Source organism: Sarcophilus harrisii, chromosome 4, assembly GCF_902635505.1.
Source record: "Sarcophilus harrisii chromosome 4, mSarHar1.11, whole genome shotgun sequence".
In the NCBI taxonomy this organism is placed as follows: Eukaryota; Metazoa; Chordata; class Mammalia; order Dasyuromorphia; family Dasyuridae; genus Sarcophilus; species Sarcophilus harrisii.
The window spans coordinates 132961540-132978887 of NC_045429.1; the positions used below are offsets into that span (position 1 = coordinate 132961540).

At 34.1% G+C, this 17348-nt stretch overlaps 1 protein-coding gene across 3 annotated transcripts in view; it reads right to left on the reverse strand.

Annotated features, from left to right (window-relative positions):
- TULP4 (TUB like protein 4) overlaps window positions 1-17348 on the reverse strand; it is a 211357-nt gene that overhangs the window by 167894 nt on the left and 26115 nt on the right. For all 3 annotated transcript variants that reach the window (XM_031937561.1, XM_031937559.1, XM_031937560.1), the window contains exons 3-4: window positions 9538-9680; window positions 7300-8926 (exon numbers count right to left, since the gene is read on the reverse strand). In XM_031937561.1, the coding sequence (XP_031793421.1) occupies window positions 7300-7551 (252 nt within the window). In that variant the 5' untranslated portion in view covers window positions 7552-8926; window positions 9538-9680. The remainder of the gene's footprint in view (window positions 1-7299; window positions 8927-9537; window positions 9681-17348) is intronic.

Here is a 17348-nt window from a genome sequence, read left to right on the forward strand (position 1 = left end):
AAATGTTTGTGGCAACCCTTTTTATAATGGGTAGAAAATGTAAATTGAATGGCTGCCTATCTATTGGAGAATGGCTGAATAAATTGTGGTATATGAATGTTATTGAATATTATTATTCTGTAAGAAATGACCAACAGGAGGATTTAAGAAAGGCCTTGAGAGACATGAATTGATGCTAAGTGAAATGAGCAGAACCAGGAGATTATTATATACTTTAACAACAATACTATATGCTGATCAATTCTGATTGACGTGGCTTTCTTCAACAATGAGATGATCCAAACCAGATCTTTCTTGAGCAGCAAGATAACTGTATAAATTTATACATATTATATTTAACATATGCTTTAACATATTTAACATGTATTGGACTACCTGCCATCTAGGGAAGGGGGTGAGGGGAAGGAGGAGAAAAATTGGAACAGAAGGTTTTGCAAAAGTCAATATTGAAAAACTACCCATGCATATGTTTTGCAAATAAAAAGCTATAATTAAAAAAAAAAAACTAATCTAGTCAACAAGTTTGCTTGGCTCCCAAAAAAGAATGAACAACAGGCTCCTGGCAATACGATTGCCACTTGCAGTAAAGTGCCACACCGCCACATCATCAGTACCTACGCTGAAGAAACAAAGCAGAATTCCAGGAGTTCAAAAGAAATGTGAGATGTTTAAAGATACCTCCATTCCAAATGTTTATATGGATTATTTGTATCCAACCTGTGGTAGAGCTGAATTCATACTGGTCTGATCAGCCCCATTGTACCTTGATTCCAACCTAAGTGATATCAAGTTGGGTCTTCTTCAAACATTAAGGACAACCACCAAAGAAGTAGTATTTATGTAAAACTAAAAGCAAACATTATCCATTATGTAAACTAACAGCCATTATTAAGCTTAGGGGTAAAGCAAGGATGTTCATTCAATATTGCACTAGAAATCTTCACTTTAGCAGTAGACAGCAAGAAAAAGAAACTAAAGGAATTAGAACAGGCAATGAGAAAATGAAGTATCACTTTTTACAAATGATAGGACAACATGCTTAAAGAACCCTCGAAATTAATCTAAAGAAAATCAGTCAAAACAATGAACTTTAGTTTAATGACACGATATAAAATAAACCCTTATAAAATCCTATATACTATTCCTATATACTAACAACAAAACACAGCAGAAAAAAGATAGGAGAAATACAATTTACAATAAATTAGGACAGTATAAAATACTTGGGAGTCTATCAGCAAAGATAAACCCAGAAATTACATAAAAAGCACAATTAAAAAATACTTCCACACAAAGACAAATCCAAACAAGCAAAGAAATATTAATTGCTTATGGGTAGGCCAACACAATGAAATAAAAATGACAATTCTACCTAAATTAATTTACTTATTCAATACAATAACAATCAAACCACAAAAGAATGATTTTACAGAGCTGGAAAAAACAATAACAATATTAATCTGGAAGAAAAAGTCAAACATATCAAAGGAATTGATTTTTTTAAAAATGAAGGAAGGCAGCCTAGCAGTACTAGATTTTAAAATATATTACAAAGCAGTAATTATCCAAATAAACTGGTATTAGATAAGAAACAAGATAATTGCTCAGTGGAATAGATTAGTCCATAATATAGAGAACTAAATTAACCAAAGTAATCTAGTATTTAATAAACTCAAACATTTAAACTTTTGGCTCTAGAATTCACTATTCCATAGAAATTGATAGGAAAACTGAAAAGCAGAAACTAGACATAGCCAATATCTCATATTTAGACTCATTTGGACATAAAAAATATCATCATAAGCAAATTGGGGAAACATGGAAAAAATTCCCTATTATATTTTTGAATAAGAATTTATGACCAAACAAGAGACAATATCCACAGAAAGTAAAATGTATAATTTTGATTACATAAAACTAAAAAGGTTTTGCATAAACAAAACCAACATAGCAAAAAGGAAAATAGGGAACGAGTAAAAAAAAAATTTACAATAAATTTTCTCTAATAAAGGTCTCTTTCTCAAACATAATACAAAATTAAGCAAAATATATTTTAAAATATGAATGAGCTAATTCCTAATTTACAAATAGTCAAAGGATATGAACAGGCAGTTTTTAGAAGAAAAAAATCAAAACAATGGTCATATGAAAAAATGCTCTAAATCACTATAAGGCAAATGCAAAACTCTGAGGTACCACATGTCCATGAAACAGACTAATATAACCAAAAAGGAAAATGACAAATGCTGGAGAAGATATGGTAAAATAGAGACACAAATGTACTGCTGCAGCTGAGAACAGGCATCACCATTCTAGCAACAATTTGGAACTCTGCCCAAAGGGCTATAAAATTATGCATACCCTTTGATCCAGCAATACTACTAATAGGTCTATATCCCACAGATATCAAGAAAAAGGAAAATACCACATATACGTACAAAAATATTTGTAGCACCAATTTCTGTGGTGCAAAGAATTTGCAAACTGATGAAAAATGTTATCCTCCTCCAGAAAAAGAACTGATGAACTCTGAATGCAGAATGAAGCATATTTTTACTTTTTTTACTTTTCTTACTTTCCCCCTGCAATATAATTAACATGGAAATATTTTATATGAATTTCATATGTATAATGGACAATATATTGTTTGCATTCTCAGTGAGTGAGGAAGGATCTAGAGGAAGGGTAAGATAATCTCAAAATTCTGAAAAATGAATATTAAAAACTAAATATTTATTGTTATAAAAATACTTAACTACTCTAATTAATACAATCATTCTTAACAATTCCAAAGGACTTTTGATGAAAAATGCTGTCACTTCCAGAGAGAAATCTGATGAACTTCAGGCGCAGAATAAACATTTTGCACTTTATTTTTCGTGACTTTTTTCCCTTACAACATGGCTAATATGAATGTTTTGTACAACGTCACATAAAATTCTTGCCTTCTCAATGGGAATGTAGAGGAACAAAAAGAAAAAGAATTTGAAAGTGAATTTTTTTTTAAATTAAAAAGGAAATATGTCAGAACTGGCAAAATGGTAAAATATATTTATAAGAGTCACTGTATCTTTCCATCGAAATTTTTATTCTTCCTAGATTGTGGTGTTCAATAACTAGTATCCACAAAGTATTAATGGAAGAATGGCAGTATGAAATTAGTGAACTAACATACTACTTCTATACTGAGGTGGAATTAATTTGGAACTTGGTATAGGACTGACTGAATCCCAGAATCTATTTTCCTAGGCTTATTTCAGTATGATGGTCCCATACTCAAATTGCTACCTCCCAACATTAATAGGAAAATTAGAAAATGGGAAGAAGTCAGAGTAAAGATAATCAATTCAGTTTTTGGATTTGTTGATTTAAGACGCTTATAAGACATCCTGTTTGAGATATCCATTAAGCAATTGGAGACCCAAAAATGGAGGTCAAAAGAGGACAGGGCTGGTAAATTTATCTGAGGATCATTTGCATAGAGATGATAACTAAACATCTGGGAGTTGATAAGAAGAGAGGAGAAAGAGAGAGGGAGAGGAGAGACAGGGGAAGAGGGGAGAGGGGGGAAGGGAAGGAGGAGAAGAAAGGGGAAGGGGGAAAGAGAAAGAAGAAAGAGTAGAATAAAAAAAAAATCCATGATTATTAGAGGGCATGACTTGGAAGATTTAGCAAATGAGACACTTCTTTTTCACTCAGGGAGGCAGGAAAAAAAGCAACAGAGAGCGTTATCATGAAAATTTAGCAAGAAGAATCAGCATCAAAGGCTACAGAAAGGTCAAGAAAGATAAGAACTGAAAAAAATGATCTTTAGATCTTTGGCAATTATGGAGGCAGTTATGTAATGCAATAGATAGAGCAATAGGCCTGGAGTAAGGAAAAACTGAATTGTAATCCAGTTTCAAACACTTACTAGTTGTGTGATCCTGGACAAGTCATTTAACCTCTAACTAACTCAATTTCCTCAACTATAAAATGAGGATAATAACATAGGATTATTGTGAGAATCAAATGACATATTTGCAAAGTGCTTAGCACAGTACCAATCACACAGTAGGCATTATATAAATGTCCTATCCGTCCCACTCAAGAGTTCATTGGAATAGTTTCAGTTGAATGATTAGGTGGGAAATCAGGTACAGATAGTTAAGAAGAAAAATAAGAAAAAAAGTGGATGTACCAATTATAGGGGGTTTTCTCAAGAAATTTAGCCATCAGAGAGAAGACATATAGGAGGATAGCTAGCAGGGATGGACATTTCAAATGAAGGTTTTTTAAAGACAGAAAATACATTGGCACATTTGTAGGCACAAGGAAAACAAGCAGTACACAGAGAGAAATTGAGGAATGAGGGAAACAATCTGTTGGATTGTAATCCAGTATACCATCCTAACAGGATGGACTAGGACCACTTGAGCAGATAGAGGGATTAGCTTTGGCAAAGAGAAAGGCAACCTCTTCATGTGAGGCAGGGCTAAAGAAGATAGTAGCACGCCCAGAGAAAGAATTCTGGGTGATGACTAAAAACCATTACATTGAACTCCCAATCCCTATATTTATGCCCACCTGCATTTTTTATTTCCTTCACAAGTTAATTGTACAATATTTCAGAGTCTGATTCTTTTTGTACAGCAAAATAACGGTTTGGTCATGTATACTTATTGTGTATCTAATTTATATTTTAATATATTTAACATCTACTGGTCATCCTGCCATCTGGGGGTGGGGTGGGGGGGGTAAGAGGTGAAAAATTGGAACAAAAGATTTGGCAATTGTTAATGCTGTAAAGTTACCCATGCATATAACCTGTAAATAAAAGGCTATTAAATAAATAAATAATTTTAAAAAAAAAAGATAGTAGCAGAAGATAGAAGATAGAAGCATCTCAATGATGTGAGATAAGAGAGGGGCAAAAAGGAAGAGCTCTCAAAGAACTCTCAATTTTTTCAGTGAAATATTTAACAAGGTTCTCAGATTAAAGACTGGAGGGGAAAGGGACTTTTGGAAGAGTTAAGGAATGATGAAAAGGTTGGAAGAAGTCATGAGTGGGATAATGAATTGTTTAGAAAATGTAAAGGGATTGCCTTGCTACAATTGTATGACAAATTAAGCAGTTTCATAATTTTCTCCAGTTCTCTTCTTTTCAACATCATAAGAGCTAGCAGATGGCAGGAGCAATCCAAGGTTGAAGTTTGCCAGAATAGGATTTTCAATAGTGGCAAAGAATGCTAAAGAAAACAACAGTATAGAATTGAACGGGCTCTCCAAGTACAGTCAGTGATAGACTGGGAAAAAAATGAAGACTAGAGAGATAAGAGGTTATGGTGAATCAGTCATTCAATAAGCATGTGGACAAAGAATAGGTTGAAGTTGCAAGGTAAAGGTAAAGGCAGAGATAAAATGATGATAGAATTTCACAGTTCATAAATCTAGAAATGAATATTTATAGGTGATTCCAAGATCAAGGATATTCCTATTTCTGCATGTAACTGTGGTGAAGCCAAGGAGTAAGTTACTGGAAAAGAAAAAAACTGAAGAACCAGAAGGTTAGAGTGATTCAGAGAGTACTGATATGTGGATAAAAGTCGTTCCCCCTACCTCCTCCCATAAGGGCAGGATTTGGAGAGGAGAAAAACACTGAGCCAGGCACTGAACTCATTGAAGAAGAAAGGAAAGTATCTTGGAAGTCAGTAGAAAATAGTCACTGAAATTTTGATTTGGTGAAAAATATTAGCTTTTTTTGAAGTGCTTCAGTTAGCCTTAGGAGATTAAAGACAAAGTAAAATAATACATGCTACCAAAATATTTTTTGCAATTGTACTTATACTGTACCGTGTATCTGTAGCACTTTTAATTGTGTCAAAGAACCAAAAATACATAAGTATTTATCAAATAGCATATCACTGAACAAATTATGGTATATGAATGTAATGGAGTATTATGGCACTTTAAGAAATTATGAAAGGTATAAATTCAGAGAAATATGGAAATACATATATAAATTGAAAAAGAATAAAGTGAGAAGAATCAACAAAACTACTATAATGACTACAACACTGTAAGGGTAAAGAACTTGGAAGAACTTAAGTACTCTACAACCAATCATACTGAAGAAACATGGCTTTCACTTCTTGGTGAAGTGAACTATAAGTACAGATTGAGACACATTTCCAGACACAACTTTACAATACAAATTTATTTTGCTTGATCATATTTTTGTTATAAGGAAGGGCTTTTATTTGTGTGTGCAAAAAGGTTACAAGAACAGCAAGGAGTACTGAGAGTGAAGTTTTTAAAAAAGGAGGGGATTTTTCATACATTTTAAAAATAATGAGAGGAGATCTGAGAGAAGTTTAGAAGGTCCACAGATAAGCAGTGGAAAATTAGTACTATCACATTAAATTTAAAGCATATTACTTAAAAGGATTGAGTTGTATGTCATAAATTTACAATTCCATGTGTAATCCTATTTATTGCCTTCTTTGTGAAGCTATGTTTGTGGTGGTTGATGATTTTCTAGTTCAAAATAAAATTTTCTTTAAGTAAATAGCTAATCTGCCTTATTTATTTTAATCAGGGTCCAACCTCGAGTCACTGACACAGACTCACATATTCTTATTCTCAGAGTGGTTTCTCAAACTCACGATAAACCAGTTTTATTAAGTTTTACAAACCTAGATATTTAAACTTTTATGCAATCAAGGCTTTTGTCTTCCATACTAAGTTAGTTAATTCTATCCCAAGTCTAAGCAACGACCAACAGGCACATAAGCTATCTCTATAAGAAAATAACATGTTCTTCAACGAAGAAAAAAATACCATTTTTTGCTAAGTAATTACCTTATTAGAAAATAGTAAATCCTTGCAGTGATAAAAAGGTAAGTAATCAAGGATCAGATAATCTTAATTAAAAAAGACTTTAAGTCATTTATTCTGAACATCCATTCAATGCATTTAATACCATATACAATATCCCTGATGGATTCAGCCACCTTTCTTATTTCCAATGAACCAGTGTTGAATAATTTTTAGAAAGGAATACAAAAGGATAGTGTTGGAGTATACTTGTTACATGACATAGCTGGACAAAAATACTCAATCTCACTAAAACTTTTCCAGTTGGAATCTAGAAAAATCAATGGTGCTGGAAAATTACTTATCAATAATAGATCCAGTAAAGCAAAATCACAACATTCTTTGAATTAAAAGGATATGGTTTTAAATCAAGGTAGACTCACTTCTGAGCATATAATGTTTCAGAATATCTTTTTAAATGAAAAAATAAAACAATTTACTCACCTCACTGTTATGGCCTCTTAAGTTGAAGTTTATTCTCTGAGGAGTGTTTCTATCCCTCCTACAGTGGCTTGAAGTGAATGTCACCCCTACAACTCCTCGACCATTTCCTGTAGCCAGCCATCCTTCCTCATAATACCGCCTCCTGCACACTGGCTTTTCCTTCTCACTCTTAGGAACTCTACCTTTCCAGGAGAGGCATAGAATATTTGAATCGCTGCAAAGGACAGGCCCATGTTCCACTGCTGCATACATGCTTTTTTATTAATATTTTTACAAAAAATTAATGTTTAGTGCAGAAAAAATTTAAACCAATTTCTTTTTTGTTGTTTTGATTTGCTTTTTTTCTCCTTTAAAACATAAATACTGACCTGGCACACATCATAGGGTCAGTGTTTTATAAATATCCACCAAATGCATAGTGAAAAATTCCTCTATAAAAGATGATGGCAGTCAGCTAAGAAAAAGTAACACTTAAAAAAAACTTCAGGTTCATTTTTATTTTCGAGTCCTTAGAGTGAGGGTTCACATATCCTTTGGAGAAACAGCATGGTTAAGAAGTGGTGATCAAGAAACAGGTGCGTCTTCTTTTTTGCTCAACTTGTTTATCTTTATACAGCCTGAGATTCCAGTTTAGGGTAATACAATTCCAGAGACAAAGGGTTGCAAATGTGTAGATTTCAAGTAACTTAAGGCTTTAAGAATTCCTCTAGTTGGATTTTCTCTTCAGGAGTTCAAATGCAGAAATTGAATATATATAATCACTGTTTCTGAGCCACCCTCTAGCATGTTTTCTGAACTAGACAAATTTCTGCTGCTAAAGCTGAAAAAGATTGCATAAAGGGAAAAAAAGGCACACAAACCGTGCAAAACAGACCAGAGCTTGTGCAGGTAGGTGCACACCAGTCCAAATTTGGGAAAAGGTGTTTCCTTCTCCCTTCACAACCAAGAAACCCACTGGATTCTATGGCTTTTGTAATTCAAAGCCAGTCCCGCATTCATGGCAGGTCTTTGCTTCCACCTGGAACTTAACATACCCTGAACTGTTTATCACGTTTTTTCCGCCTGCTTTCTCACTTCTTGCTGCCATAGAGGCACAAAAAAAGAAAATCCCTCTTTCATTTAGCAGAATCAGAAATGCTTTAAAGCTTTTAATGTAGTAAAAAGCATTTGCCTTCAATAAATCATTAAGTCTTCACTTTCTCTTTTAAAAACAGGGCTACACTTCAGCTTTGAGTTTTCCCCCACTTCTACCCCGACTTTAAACTCCCCCAGCTTTTTCCTCTATTCTGCTACAAAGATCACGTGTTTTTCCCATTGTGGTATAAAAACAAGTCCCAGAATTAAGCACATAAGTAATCTCCCACTCATCTGCAAGTCTTCTAGGATTCAAGAGAGGAAAATGGTTATTTAAAACAAAAGTGCACACACACAAAAATCAGATTTCTTTTTTTCCACTGTTGCCCTGATGATGTCTCATAGCTTGTCCGATGAATTCTTTCAGCTCAAATTCAGAAAGGATGCTCCAAATGCCACAATTGTAGTCCAGTAAAAAGGAAAGTTACTGTTTGGTTTTTCTTCATCTCTGCTTTTTAATTATTGGTTTAGATTACAATTTAAAATATTTATCCTATAGATGCAGGAAAAAAAAGGGGAAATAAATTATATTTTCACAAATACTTTTAACAAAAAGAAAGAAAAAAGCAAACAAATCAGTTCAATGTCCAAACTTGTTCCGTCACTCCTGAATTTACTTTCTTCCAGTCACAACCACAAAGTAATGGTTAATAGGCAGTTCAGGAAATAAAAAAGAGTTCAATTCATTGAACCCCCTGAAAAAACAAAGTACCAAGGACAGCACATGATCATACTCATGGTACTAAAAGACAAATTTCTCCCCCTCCCAACCCTGTCACCTTCTCATTTAGCATATTCTTTTAAATGTGGAGGTATTTTGGGGACTTGATCTGTGAAGAATTTTTTTTCCTCTTTTTGCAAACTTTCTTCACGCATGAAGACCATATGGAAAGTTGACCTTTAGCAATATGTTTTTCTCCCTGGACTCCTGAGCCCAGTGTTGCCAAGTTGCCCCATCTGATTCTTAAATTTATTTTCATCAGTTGTAAAAGTTTTGAAAAGGGGCCAAAGTGAGTGCATGTTATTGTAAATGTGTGCGTATGTATATGTCCTTATGTATATATATATATATGTCTAGCTATACGTAGTACTAAATATACATACGCGCACACAAACACAGACACACACACTTCTTCAGCCTGACACTTGAAGTTGCCTCTGTTTTTCCGGTCAGTTGCCATGAAGGGTTATGTCATTGAAGAATCCATACTAGTAACCACAGCTTTCAGTCCAGGCTCCTTCCACATCTGTAAAAAGAAAACACAGACAAAAAGGTAATACTTTCTTAAAATACTGAAAAATAGAAACTGTAATTACATGTTAGTAATAACAAATTAAGACTTATAGCTCTTTATGTGGTTGACATAGATTTAATCTATTAAATGAATAACGATCAAATAGATTAAAAGGAGACAAGTAAAAGACAAATTAGATGCTAGGCTTGGAGCAAAAAGTCAGTCTTTTATCAAAATCTGCCAAAGGCTGGCTGGATATAAAGCAAATTTTTCCCTGTTACATTTTTCTTGATTAAAAATTATTAAATATTATTTCTTTCTCTCTCGAATTCCACTTCCAAATTTTGCTCACTCTCCAACCCAAATTGTTTAAGAAGTGCATCTATGGTTCTAAGCAGAAATCTATACGATTTACTCAGGAATTCCAATCATTATCATAGAAATGAAAGTTTGTAAATATTTTTTCTGAGTTAACCTAACTCAGATGAGTCATGTTGGGTTTGTGGAGTTTAAAAAAATTGAAAATATTCATATATCAAAAAAGTAAATAAAATATTTCAAACACTGTGGCATATAGAAAAGGAAAAAAAAATATAAAGTCATAACCCAATGCATTCTCTAATGGGGCTAATGTCAACAAACAACATTACCAATAATTTATTAAAGAATTTATGCAAGTTGGAAAATCAACTTTCTACTGAAATCTCTCGTGTTCTGCTGTGTACAGGGAAATGTTTTTTTTTCCCTTTTCTAATTTTGTATTTAAGTTTAAAATGAATTAAAATTTTACCAAAAGGCTAACTGAAGCACTTAAAAAAAAACTAGTTATTTTTCACCAAATCAAAATTTCAGTGACTGTTTTCTATTGACTTCTAAGACACTTTCCTTTCTTCTTCAATGATATCAGTGCCTGACTCAGTCTTTTTCTCCTCTCGAAATCCTGCCCTTATGGAAGGGGGTGGGGGAAACAACTTTAACCCACATATCAACACTCTCTGAATCACTCTAACCTTCTGGTTCTTCAGCTTTTTCTTTTCCAATAACTTACTCCTTGGCTCCACCACAGTTACATGCATGTAACTGAGAATAGGAAAATTCCTTGTTATAATTTTCTGGAAGCTTTCTGATCATTTATTCATAATCAATGTCATTTTGCCTTGAGAATAAAAATGCTAACCTCCACATTCTGGCCTAACCCCATTTCTAATTACTATTCCTACTTTTTAGAGCATTCTTACATGACATAAACTGATGAATAAAAGAATCTACAGGGGCAGCTAGGTGGTACAGTGGATAGAGCACCAACCCTGAAGTCAGGAGAACCTGAGTTCAAATATGACCTCATTCATTTCCTAGCTGTGTGACCCTGGGCAAGTCACTTAACTCCAATTGCCCCAGGGGAAAAAAAGAAGTAAAGAAAAAAGAATCAACAATAGGCATAGGATACATCAATTATAATATGAAGTTAAGAAATTTTTTTTCTATTAACAACAGTTGGTAGCAACAACAGTTTACAGCAAAAAACAAAAACAAAACCCTGTAAACTATGAGAGAATGCATCTATTGGAGAATGGAGAAATAATTTTTCCTCCAGTTCAATCAACTTCCCCAAGACCACTCCCCATCCCCATTCTCCTCCCCCACAAAGCTCATATCCAGAACACTCATTGTCACAGAAATTTTTATCAGATTTGACATTTTCCTTTCATCAGGATCCTCAGCTATTTTTGCCCCTCTGATTGGAGGGCTAAGGAAAAAACTCCTTCCGAAACTTCCATTTAAAGAGGACTCAGAAGTCCAACCAACTCTTCATTCCTTGGATTTAACTATATCGTCACTGTGTTCTTGTGCCTCCTTGTCCCATCGCCAACTCTGTTTTAGCTTCTTTTTGCTGTCAGATTGCTGTCTTCTGTAACCTTTCTTAATCCCAGTGCCTCTTCTCTGTCAATTATTTCCTATTAATCCTGCATATAGCTTGCTTTGTTTGCATGTGCCTCTCCATCAAATTGTAAGTTCCTTCAGAGCAGGGTTGGTCTGCTCATTTTTTTGTATTTCCATCATTAAACAAAGTTCCCGGCATGTAGAAGACACTTAATGAATGATAACTGATTGGTTACTTCATTGGATTTTCCATTTCTTGATGGAAAGGATTGTCTTTATTTTTCTTCTTTGTATCCCCAGTGCTTAATATACTGCCTAGCACACAGCAGGTCTTAATAAATGTGTACTATAGTGCATTATATCATAAATTTTGGTTATCTGAATGTAGTAGAACATAATTGTGCCCTAAAAATGAAAAAATGCCCTAAAAATTCTTTCAGAGAAACCTGGGCCTTGTGTAAATTGATATAGAGCTGAACCAAAAGAAAAACTTCTACAATAACATTATAAGAAAAAATAACACTGAAAGACTTTAGCTGATCAATGCAATAGAAACTGACTTCAGAAAAATGTTACTCAACTTCTCCCAGAGAAGGCATGGACTCAAAATTATGAATGAAATATACAGTTCTAGACATGGCCAATTTGGGAATCTGCTTTGCAGATTTTATGTTATGAAGATTTTGTTTCCTTTTTTTCCCCCTTTTTTTGGTTCAATGGAGGAAGGAGTCTGGGGGGAAGGAAAAAAAATGCCTATATTTAAAACATCTAATATGATGTATTCTTTAGGTGAAAAAAGCTACTTACAATACTATCACTACTTTTAAAGCACTGAAAATTCTTGCATGATATATACATTAATTTTCCAAAAACTGTTTAGGTGACAAGCATAGAACACGATGCTTACTATGTGGATATAAAGGGGGGAAAAGTTCCAATCCTCAAGGAACCTGTATTCTATTAGGGAAACGTAAACAATAATAAACATATACATAAAATAAAGTCAAGGAGCCTAGCAGCCTAAAGAGTCCAGGAAAGGCTTTATTAAGAAGGCAATCTACCAGAAGATATTTGAAAGAAACAGGGCATTCTAAAAGGTGAAGATGAAACAGGAGTGCATTACAGGCATGTTAGACAGCCAGTACAAAAGGGTAGAAATGAGATGGAGATTAATGTGTATGTGACAAGATGATCAATTTAGGTAGACAGGAGAGTGCAGGGACGGGAGTAATATATATATAAATAATAATGTTGAGAAAGTAAGCTTGGGTCAGGCTATGAAAAACTTTAAAGCTAAAGAAAGCTTTTAGTTTATCCCAGAATAATAGGGGGCCCACAATTAATGAGTGGGAAATTGACACAATAAGATCTGCATTTTAGGAAAATCACTGACAACTATATGGAGGATTGAAAAGGACAGATACTTGAGACAAAAATATCAATGAAGAGATTATTCAACGAGGCCTGAACTTGATCATGATTGCATCAGTAAAGAAGAAAACAGGAGATTTAAGAGACATCTTGTTGGATATATGAGATGAAGGAGAGTGAAACATATGAAAAATAGAACAAATGTTTCAACATATTACATATGAAAGAGAAAAACTGCATTGAAGTCTGTATGCCTATGTAGGGGAAAAGATCACAACCACATAAAATTAAGTGGCTGAAGTGAAAATAAAACACAGATTTCCTTAACATGAACACACTCAAATACTCTTAACAAGAATGAAATCCCACTTTTTTTATTTCAAACATGCCATTTTTTCACATCAGTGAAAGTTAAAGGGGGAAAAAAAAAGGGATGTATGTACTTCAGCTACTTTTCTCCATTATAAAGAGAACATATTTTAAATACAGTACACTTTCTCCTCTCTCAGAGGAGTCCTTGGCCATGAAATATACACTCTTACACTTTTCCTAATATCAAATCTAAATTTGCTCCTTTGTTACTTTCTCCTTGGTGCTCCTTTGAAGTCAAAACAGGTCTAGGTCTTGCTCTTCCTCATGCCAGCTCTTCAAATACTTAAAGACATCTCTCCCATGATCCTCCCAATTCTTGTCTTCTCCAAGTTAAACATGTCCCATTCTTTCAACTGATCATCACAGCCCTTCGGTATCCTGCCTTCCCCCTCCTCTGTGTTCTCACCCTCCAATTTATCAATTTTTTTTTTTTTTAAACCTTTGGCTCCCAGAACTGAGAATAACACTCTATAATGCCTTAAAAAAAAAAAAAAAAAAAAGATGGGACCATAACTGTAATGGGCTGAGGTTTGAGTTGATGCACTGAGGTCCCAAGTACGTGAGGCTAAATAGTAATTGGGCTATACTCTATTAATATACATGACTGGATAAAGAATGGTCCCTGCCCACTCTCCGTGCAAGTCCTGATGTGTTGTATAGGAAATGATGATTTTGGTGGGTGGAGGCAGAGAGAGAGACAGGAAGAGAAGCTGGGTGAGATCAGGCCTGGGTTTGAGACTCCGAGCTGCTGGGTGTGTGGCTGCTGGTCGAGCTAGCTTCTTGACTCAGCTGCACACATTGCTATCGCCGATTCTCTTCCACCTCCGATCCTTCTTCACTGAGAATAAAGACTGACGATTTTCCCCTAACCTGAATTCCTGACTCCTGTCGATTTAAAAATACACGATCTTTATACATAACTGTCCCATTCCTGGAAGCTATGATATTCTTAATGCAGTCCAAGATCACATTATATTCTTTGGCTTCCATAGCACACTATTGACTCATAATGAGCTTTAAAATCTACTAAAATCTCCAGATTTTGTCAGAATTCCTGCCTATCCATACCTTTATTATCTTATATTTGTGATTTTTTTTTTTTTGGTATCTAAATGCAACACTTTACAATTATCCTTATTGAATTTAAACTTATTAAATTTAAATTAATGTTCTAATGCCCAAAGATAATTTTGGATCCCAATATCAACCATTCACTATCCCTCTCAGTTTTATAATCTTCTACAAATATAAATAGCATAGTATATTTTCTTCCAATTATTAATTTAAAAAAAAAAAAAAGTTAAACAGGGCCCAGCACAGATCTCTCAGAAACAATACTAGAGACCTTCTGCCATAGTGACATTGATCACTTAAAAATTACTATTTGAATTTTGCCACCAAACAAATTCTGAATCTATTTAATTGTATTATTATCTAATCCACACCTTGCCACCATTTTTGAAATACTTAATCAGAAGCTTTACTAAAAAATCTTGCAGCATTTTCCTCATGTATCAGTTTAGTAATTCTTTAAAAAAAGGAAATAAGACTAACCTGGGATGACATCTACTTGAAGCCATGTGAGCTCTTTGTAATTGTGACTTCCCTTTTTAGACATTCACCAAACATTTCTATATGTTCTAGAATTTTCCTAGAATTTGAATTCAAGTTCACAGGCAAATTTTTTCTTTTTTAAAAAATAAGGACAGTTGTCCTCCCCTCCAATAATGTGCTATCTTTCCCATATCATCTTTCTGTCAATTACAGAATGGCTAAACAAACTGTGGTATAAGAACATAATTGAAATATTACTGCTCTTATAAGAAAAAACTCAGCTATGAGAAATTCTGGGAAATATCAGAAGATTTACATAAACTAATATGAAGTGATATAAGCGAAATCAAGAAAACAATATATACAACCACTACAATAATAAAGATTGCAAGAATAATAAAATGAAACTGAATGCTGGACAATTATAATAACCAAGTCCGACACCAGAGAAGAGTTCAGTAAACTCACATCCCTCCTTTCATTTCTGAGGTAGAAGATTATAGGTGGATAATTCTATATATATTGCCACATCTAAATGATTAGAACATTACCTCATTAATTTAAACTAGTTGTGTTTTTCTTTGTTACAAAAAAAAAAGGTTCACTGGAAGATGGTTGTGTTTGGAAATGTGACATGAGAACAAAAAACATATCAGTTTAAGAAAAAAAGTTTATAAAGCCTGTTAGATGGAATATATTCTCCATTTAAGAAGAAAAAAGTATATATGGTAATAAGAATGCATACAAAAATGATTTAAGTAAAAGTTTGGGTATTTAAAGGAATATGCTTCAATGTAAAAAATGCACTTATGTAAAATACTTCATTTTTGGATAATGGTGAATGGACACTACTGTGTAACAGAATCTGTCTTACAACATTAATGAATATTATTATAAGATTGAATTTAGTTGAGTTGTTGGGAGTATTGTTACAAAAAAAATCACCACTATAAGTTAATACAACCAATTTATTCCAGTCTTTGTATAAACACTAGTAAAAATCTCAAACACCTATCTATGAAAGGAAGGAAAGAGAACAATTATTCACTCAGTACCTTCTATGTGTCAGGCACTATTCTATAAGTGCTTTGAAAATATTACCTCATTTAATTCTCACAGCAACCCTGGGAAAGAGACACTATTATTATTCACATTTTACAAATGAGGAATCTAAGGCAAACAAGGATTAAGTGAACTTGCCCAGAAATTACACAACTAGTAAATATCTGAGGCTAGACTGAACTTAGGTCTTCCTGATTCCAAGCCCAACATTTAAACCTCTGGGCCACTTAGCTGACATAACAAAGAAACAAAACAAAGTATAAGGTTGTTTTTGTAATAAAGAAACCTCATCTTAGTCATGAGTGAATAAATTTCTATACAAAATGGGATTTTTGTTAGCTTAATGAATTAAAGATGGGGCCACAACAACAAACTTTTGCTCCATTCTCAACACTTTATCCCTTCCACCAAAAAATCCATAGGTACCTGGGATAAATTCTGATTTTTTTCCTCTTTGATGTTTCAAATCTTTTGAAGCCTATTTTCATATAACTTAAACACTACATATTACTAAAGAAATGACTAACAGATTCCTCCCCTTTTCTGACTCATCTACTTAATCTATATCTTATGAATAAACTCTTCAATTAGCATAAGAGAAGAGGAAGGGGAAAGAAATGGGGCATGAAAAATCTCCACTTGGCCCAAAAATAGCTATTCTATATTTTAATGTAAATATTTCCAATGTCAGTGGAATTCTTCTATGTGTGTATTAGAATTATACACCCAGAGAACAAACACTGGGAAATGAGTGTGAACTGTTTGAATTTTCGTTTTTCTTCCCAGGTTATTTTTACCTTCTGAATCCAATTCTTCCTGTGCAACAAGAGGATATGGCAGGGGAGGGCAATTAGTTGTGTAGAGTGTTAGAGCAACAGCCCTTAAGTCAGGAGGACCTGATTTCAGATTCTTAACACTTCCTAACTGTGTGACCCTCAGCAAGTCACTTAACCCTAATTGTAGAGGAGAGGAGAGGGTAAAAGGGGGAGGGAGAGAGGGGAAAGTGGGGAGGGGTAGAGGGAGAGAAGGAGAAAGGGAGAGGAAAGGGAGGAGAAGGAAGAAGAGGGGAAGAGAGGGGAGGGGAGGGGAAGCTAAGGGAGGGGAGAAGAGAAGAAAGGATATTGGCCCTTAGACTCCTGCATTTCCCCAATAATAGAGCTACAATTTTCTTCTGGTAGGCCACAACAATAATCTAATCAGTGGTGTCAAACTCAAACAAAAACAAGGGCCACTAAGCAGTACACAGGGTCACTGCAGGCTATATATTACCTAGGTTTTAAACTGTAATATTATCTATGTTTTCTTGAATTTTTATTTATTTTGTTGAATATTTACTGATTACAGTCTAAGGTAGGCCGCACTTGAAGGAAGGCTACTTTTATATTGATTGTTGAAAGAAAAGGGCAGAAGGAAGCAACAAATTTAGTATTGTGAACAATT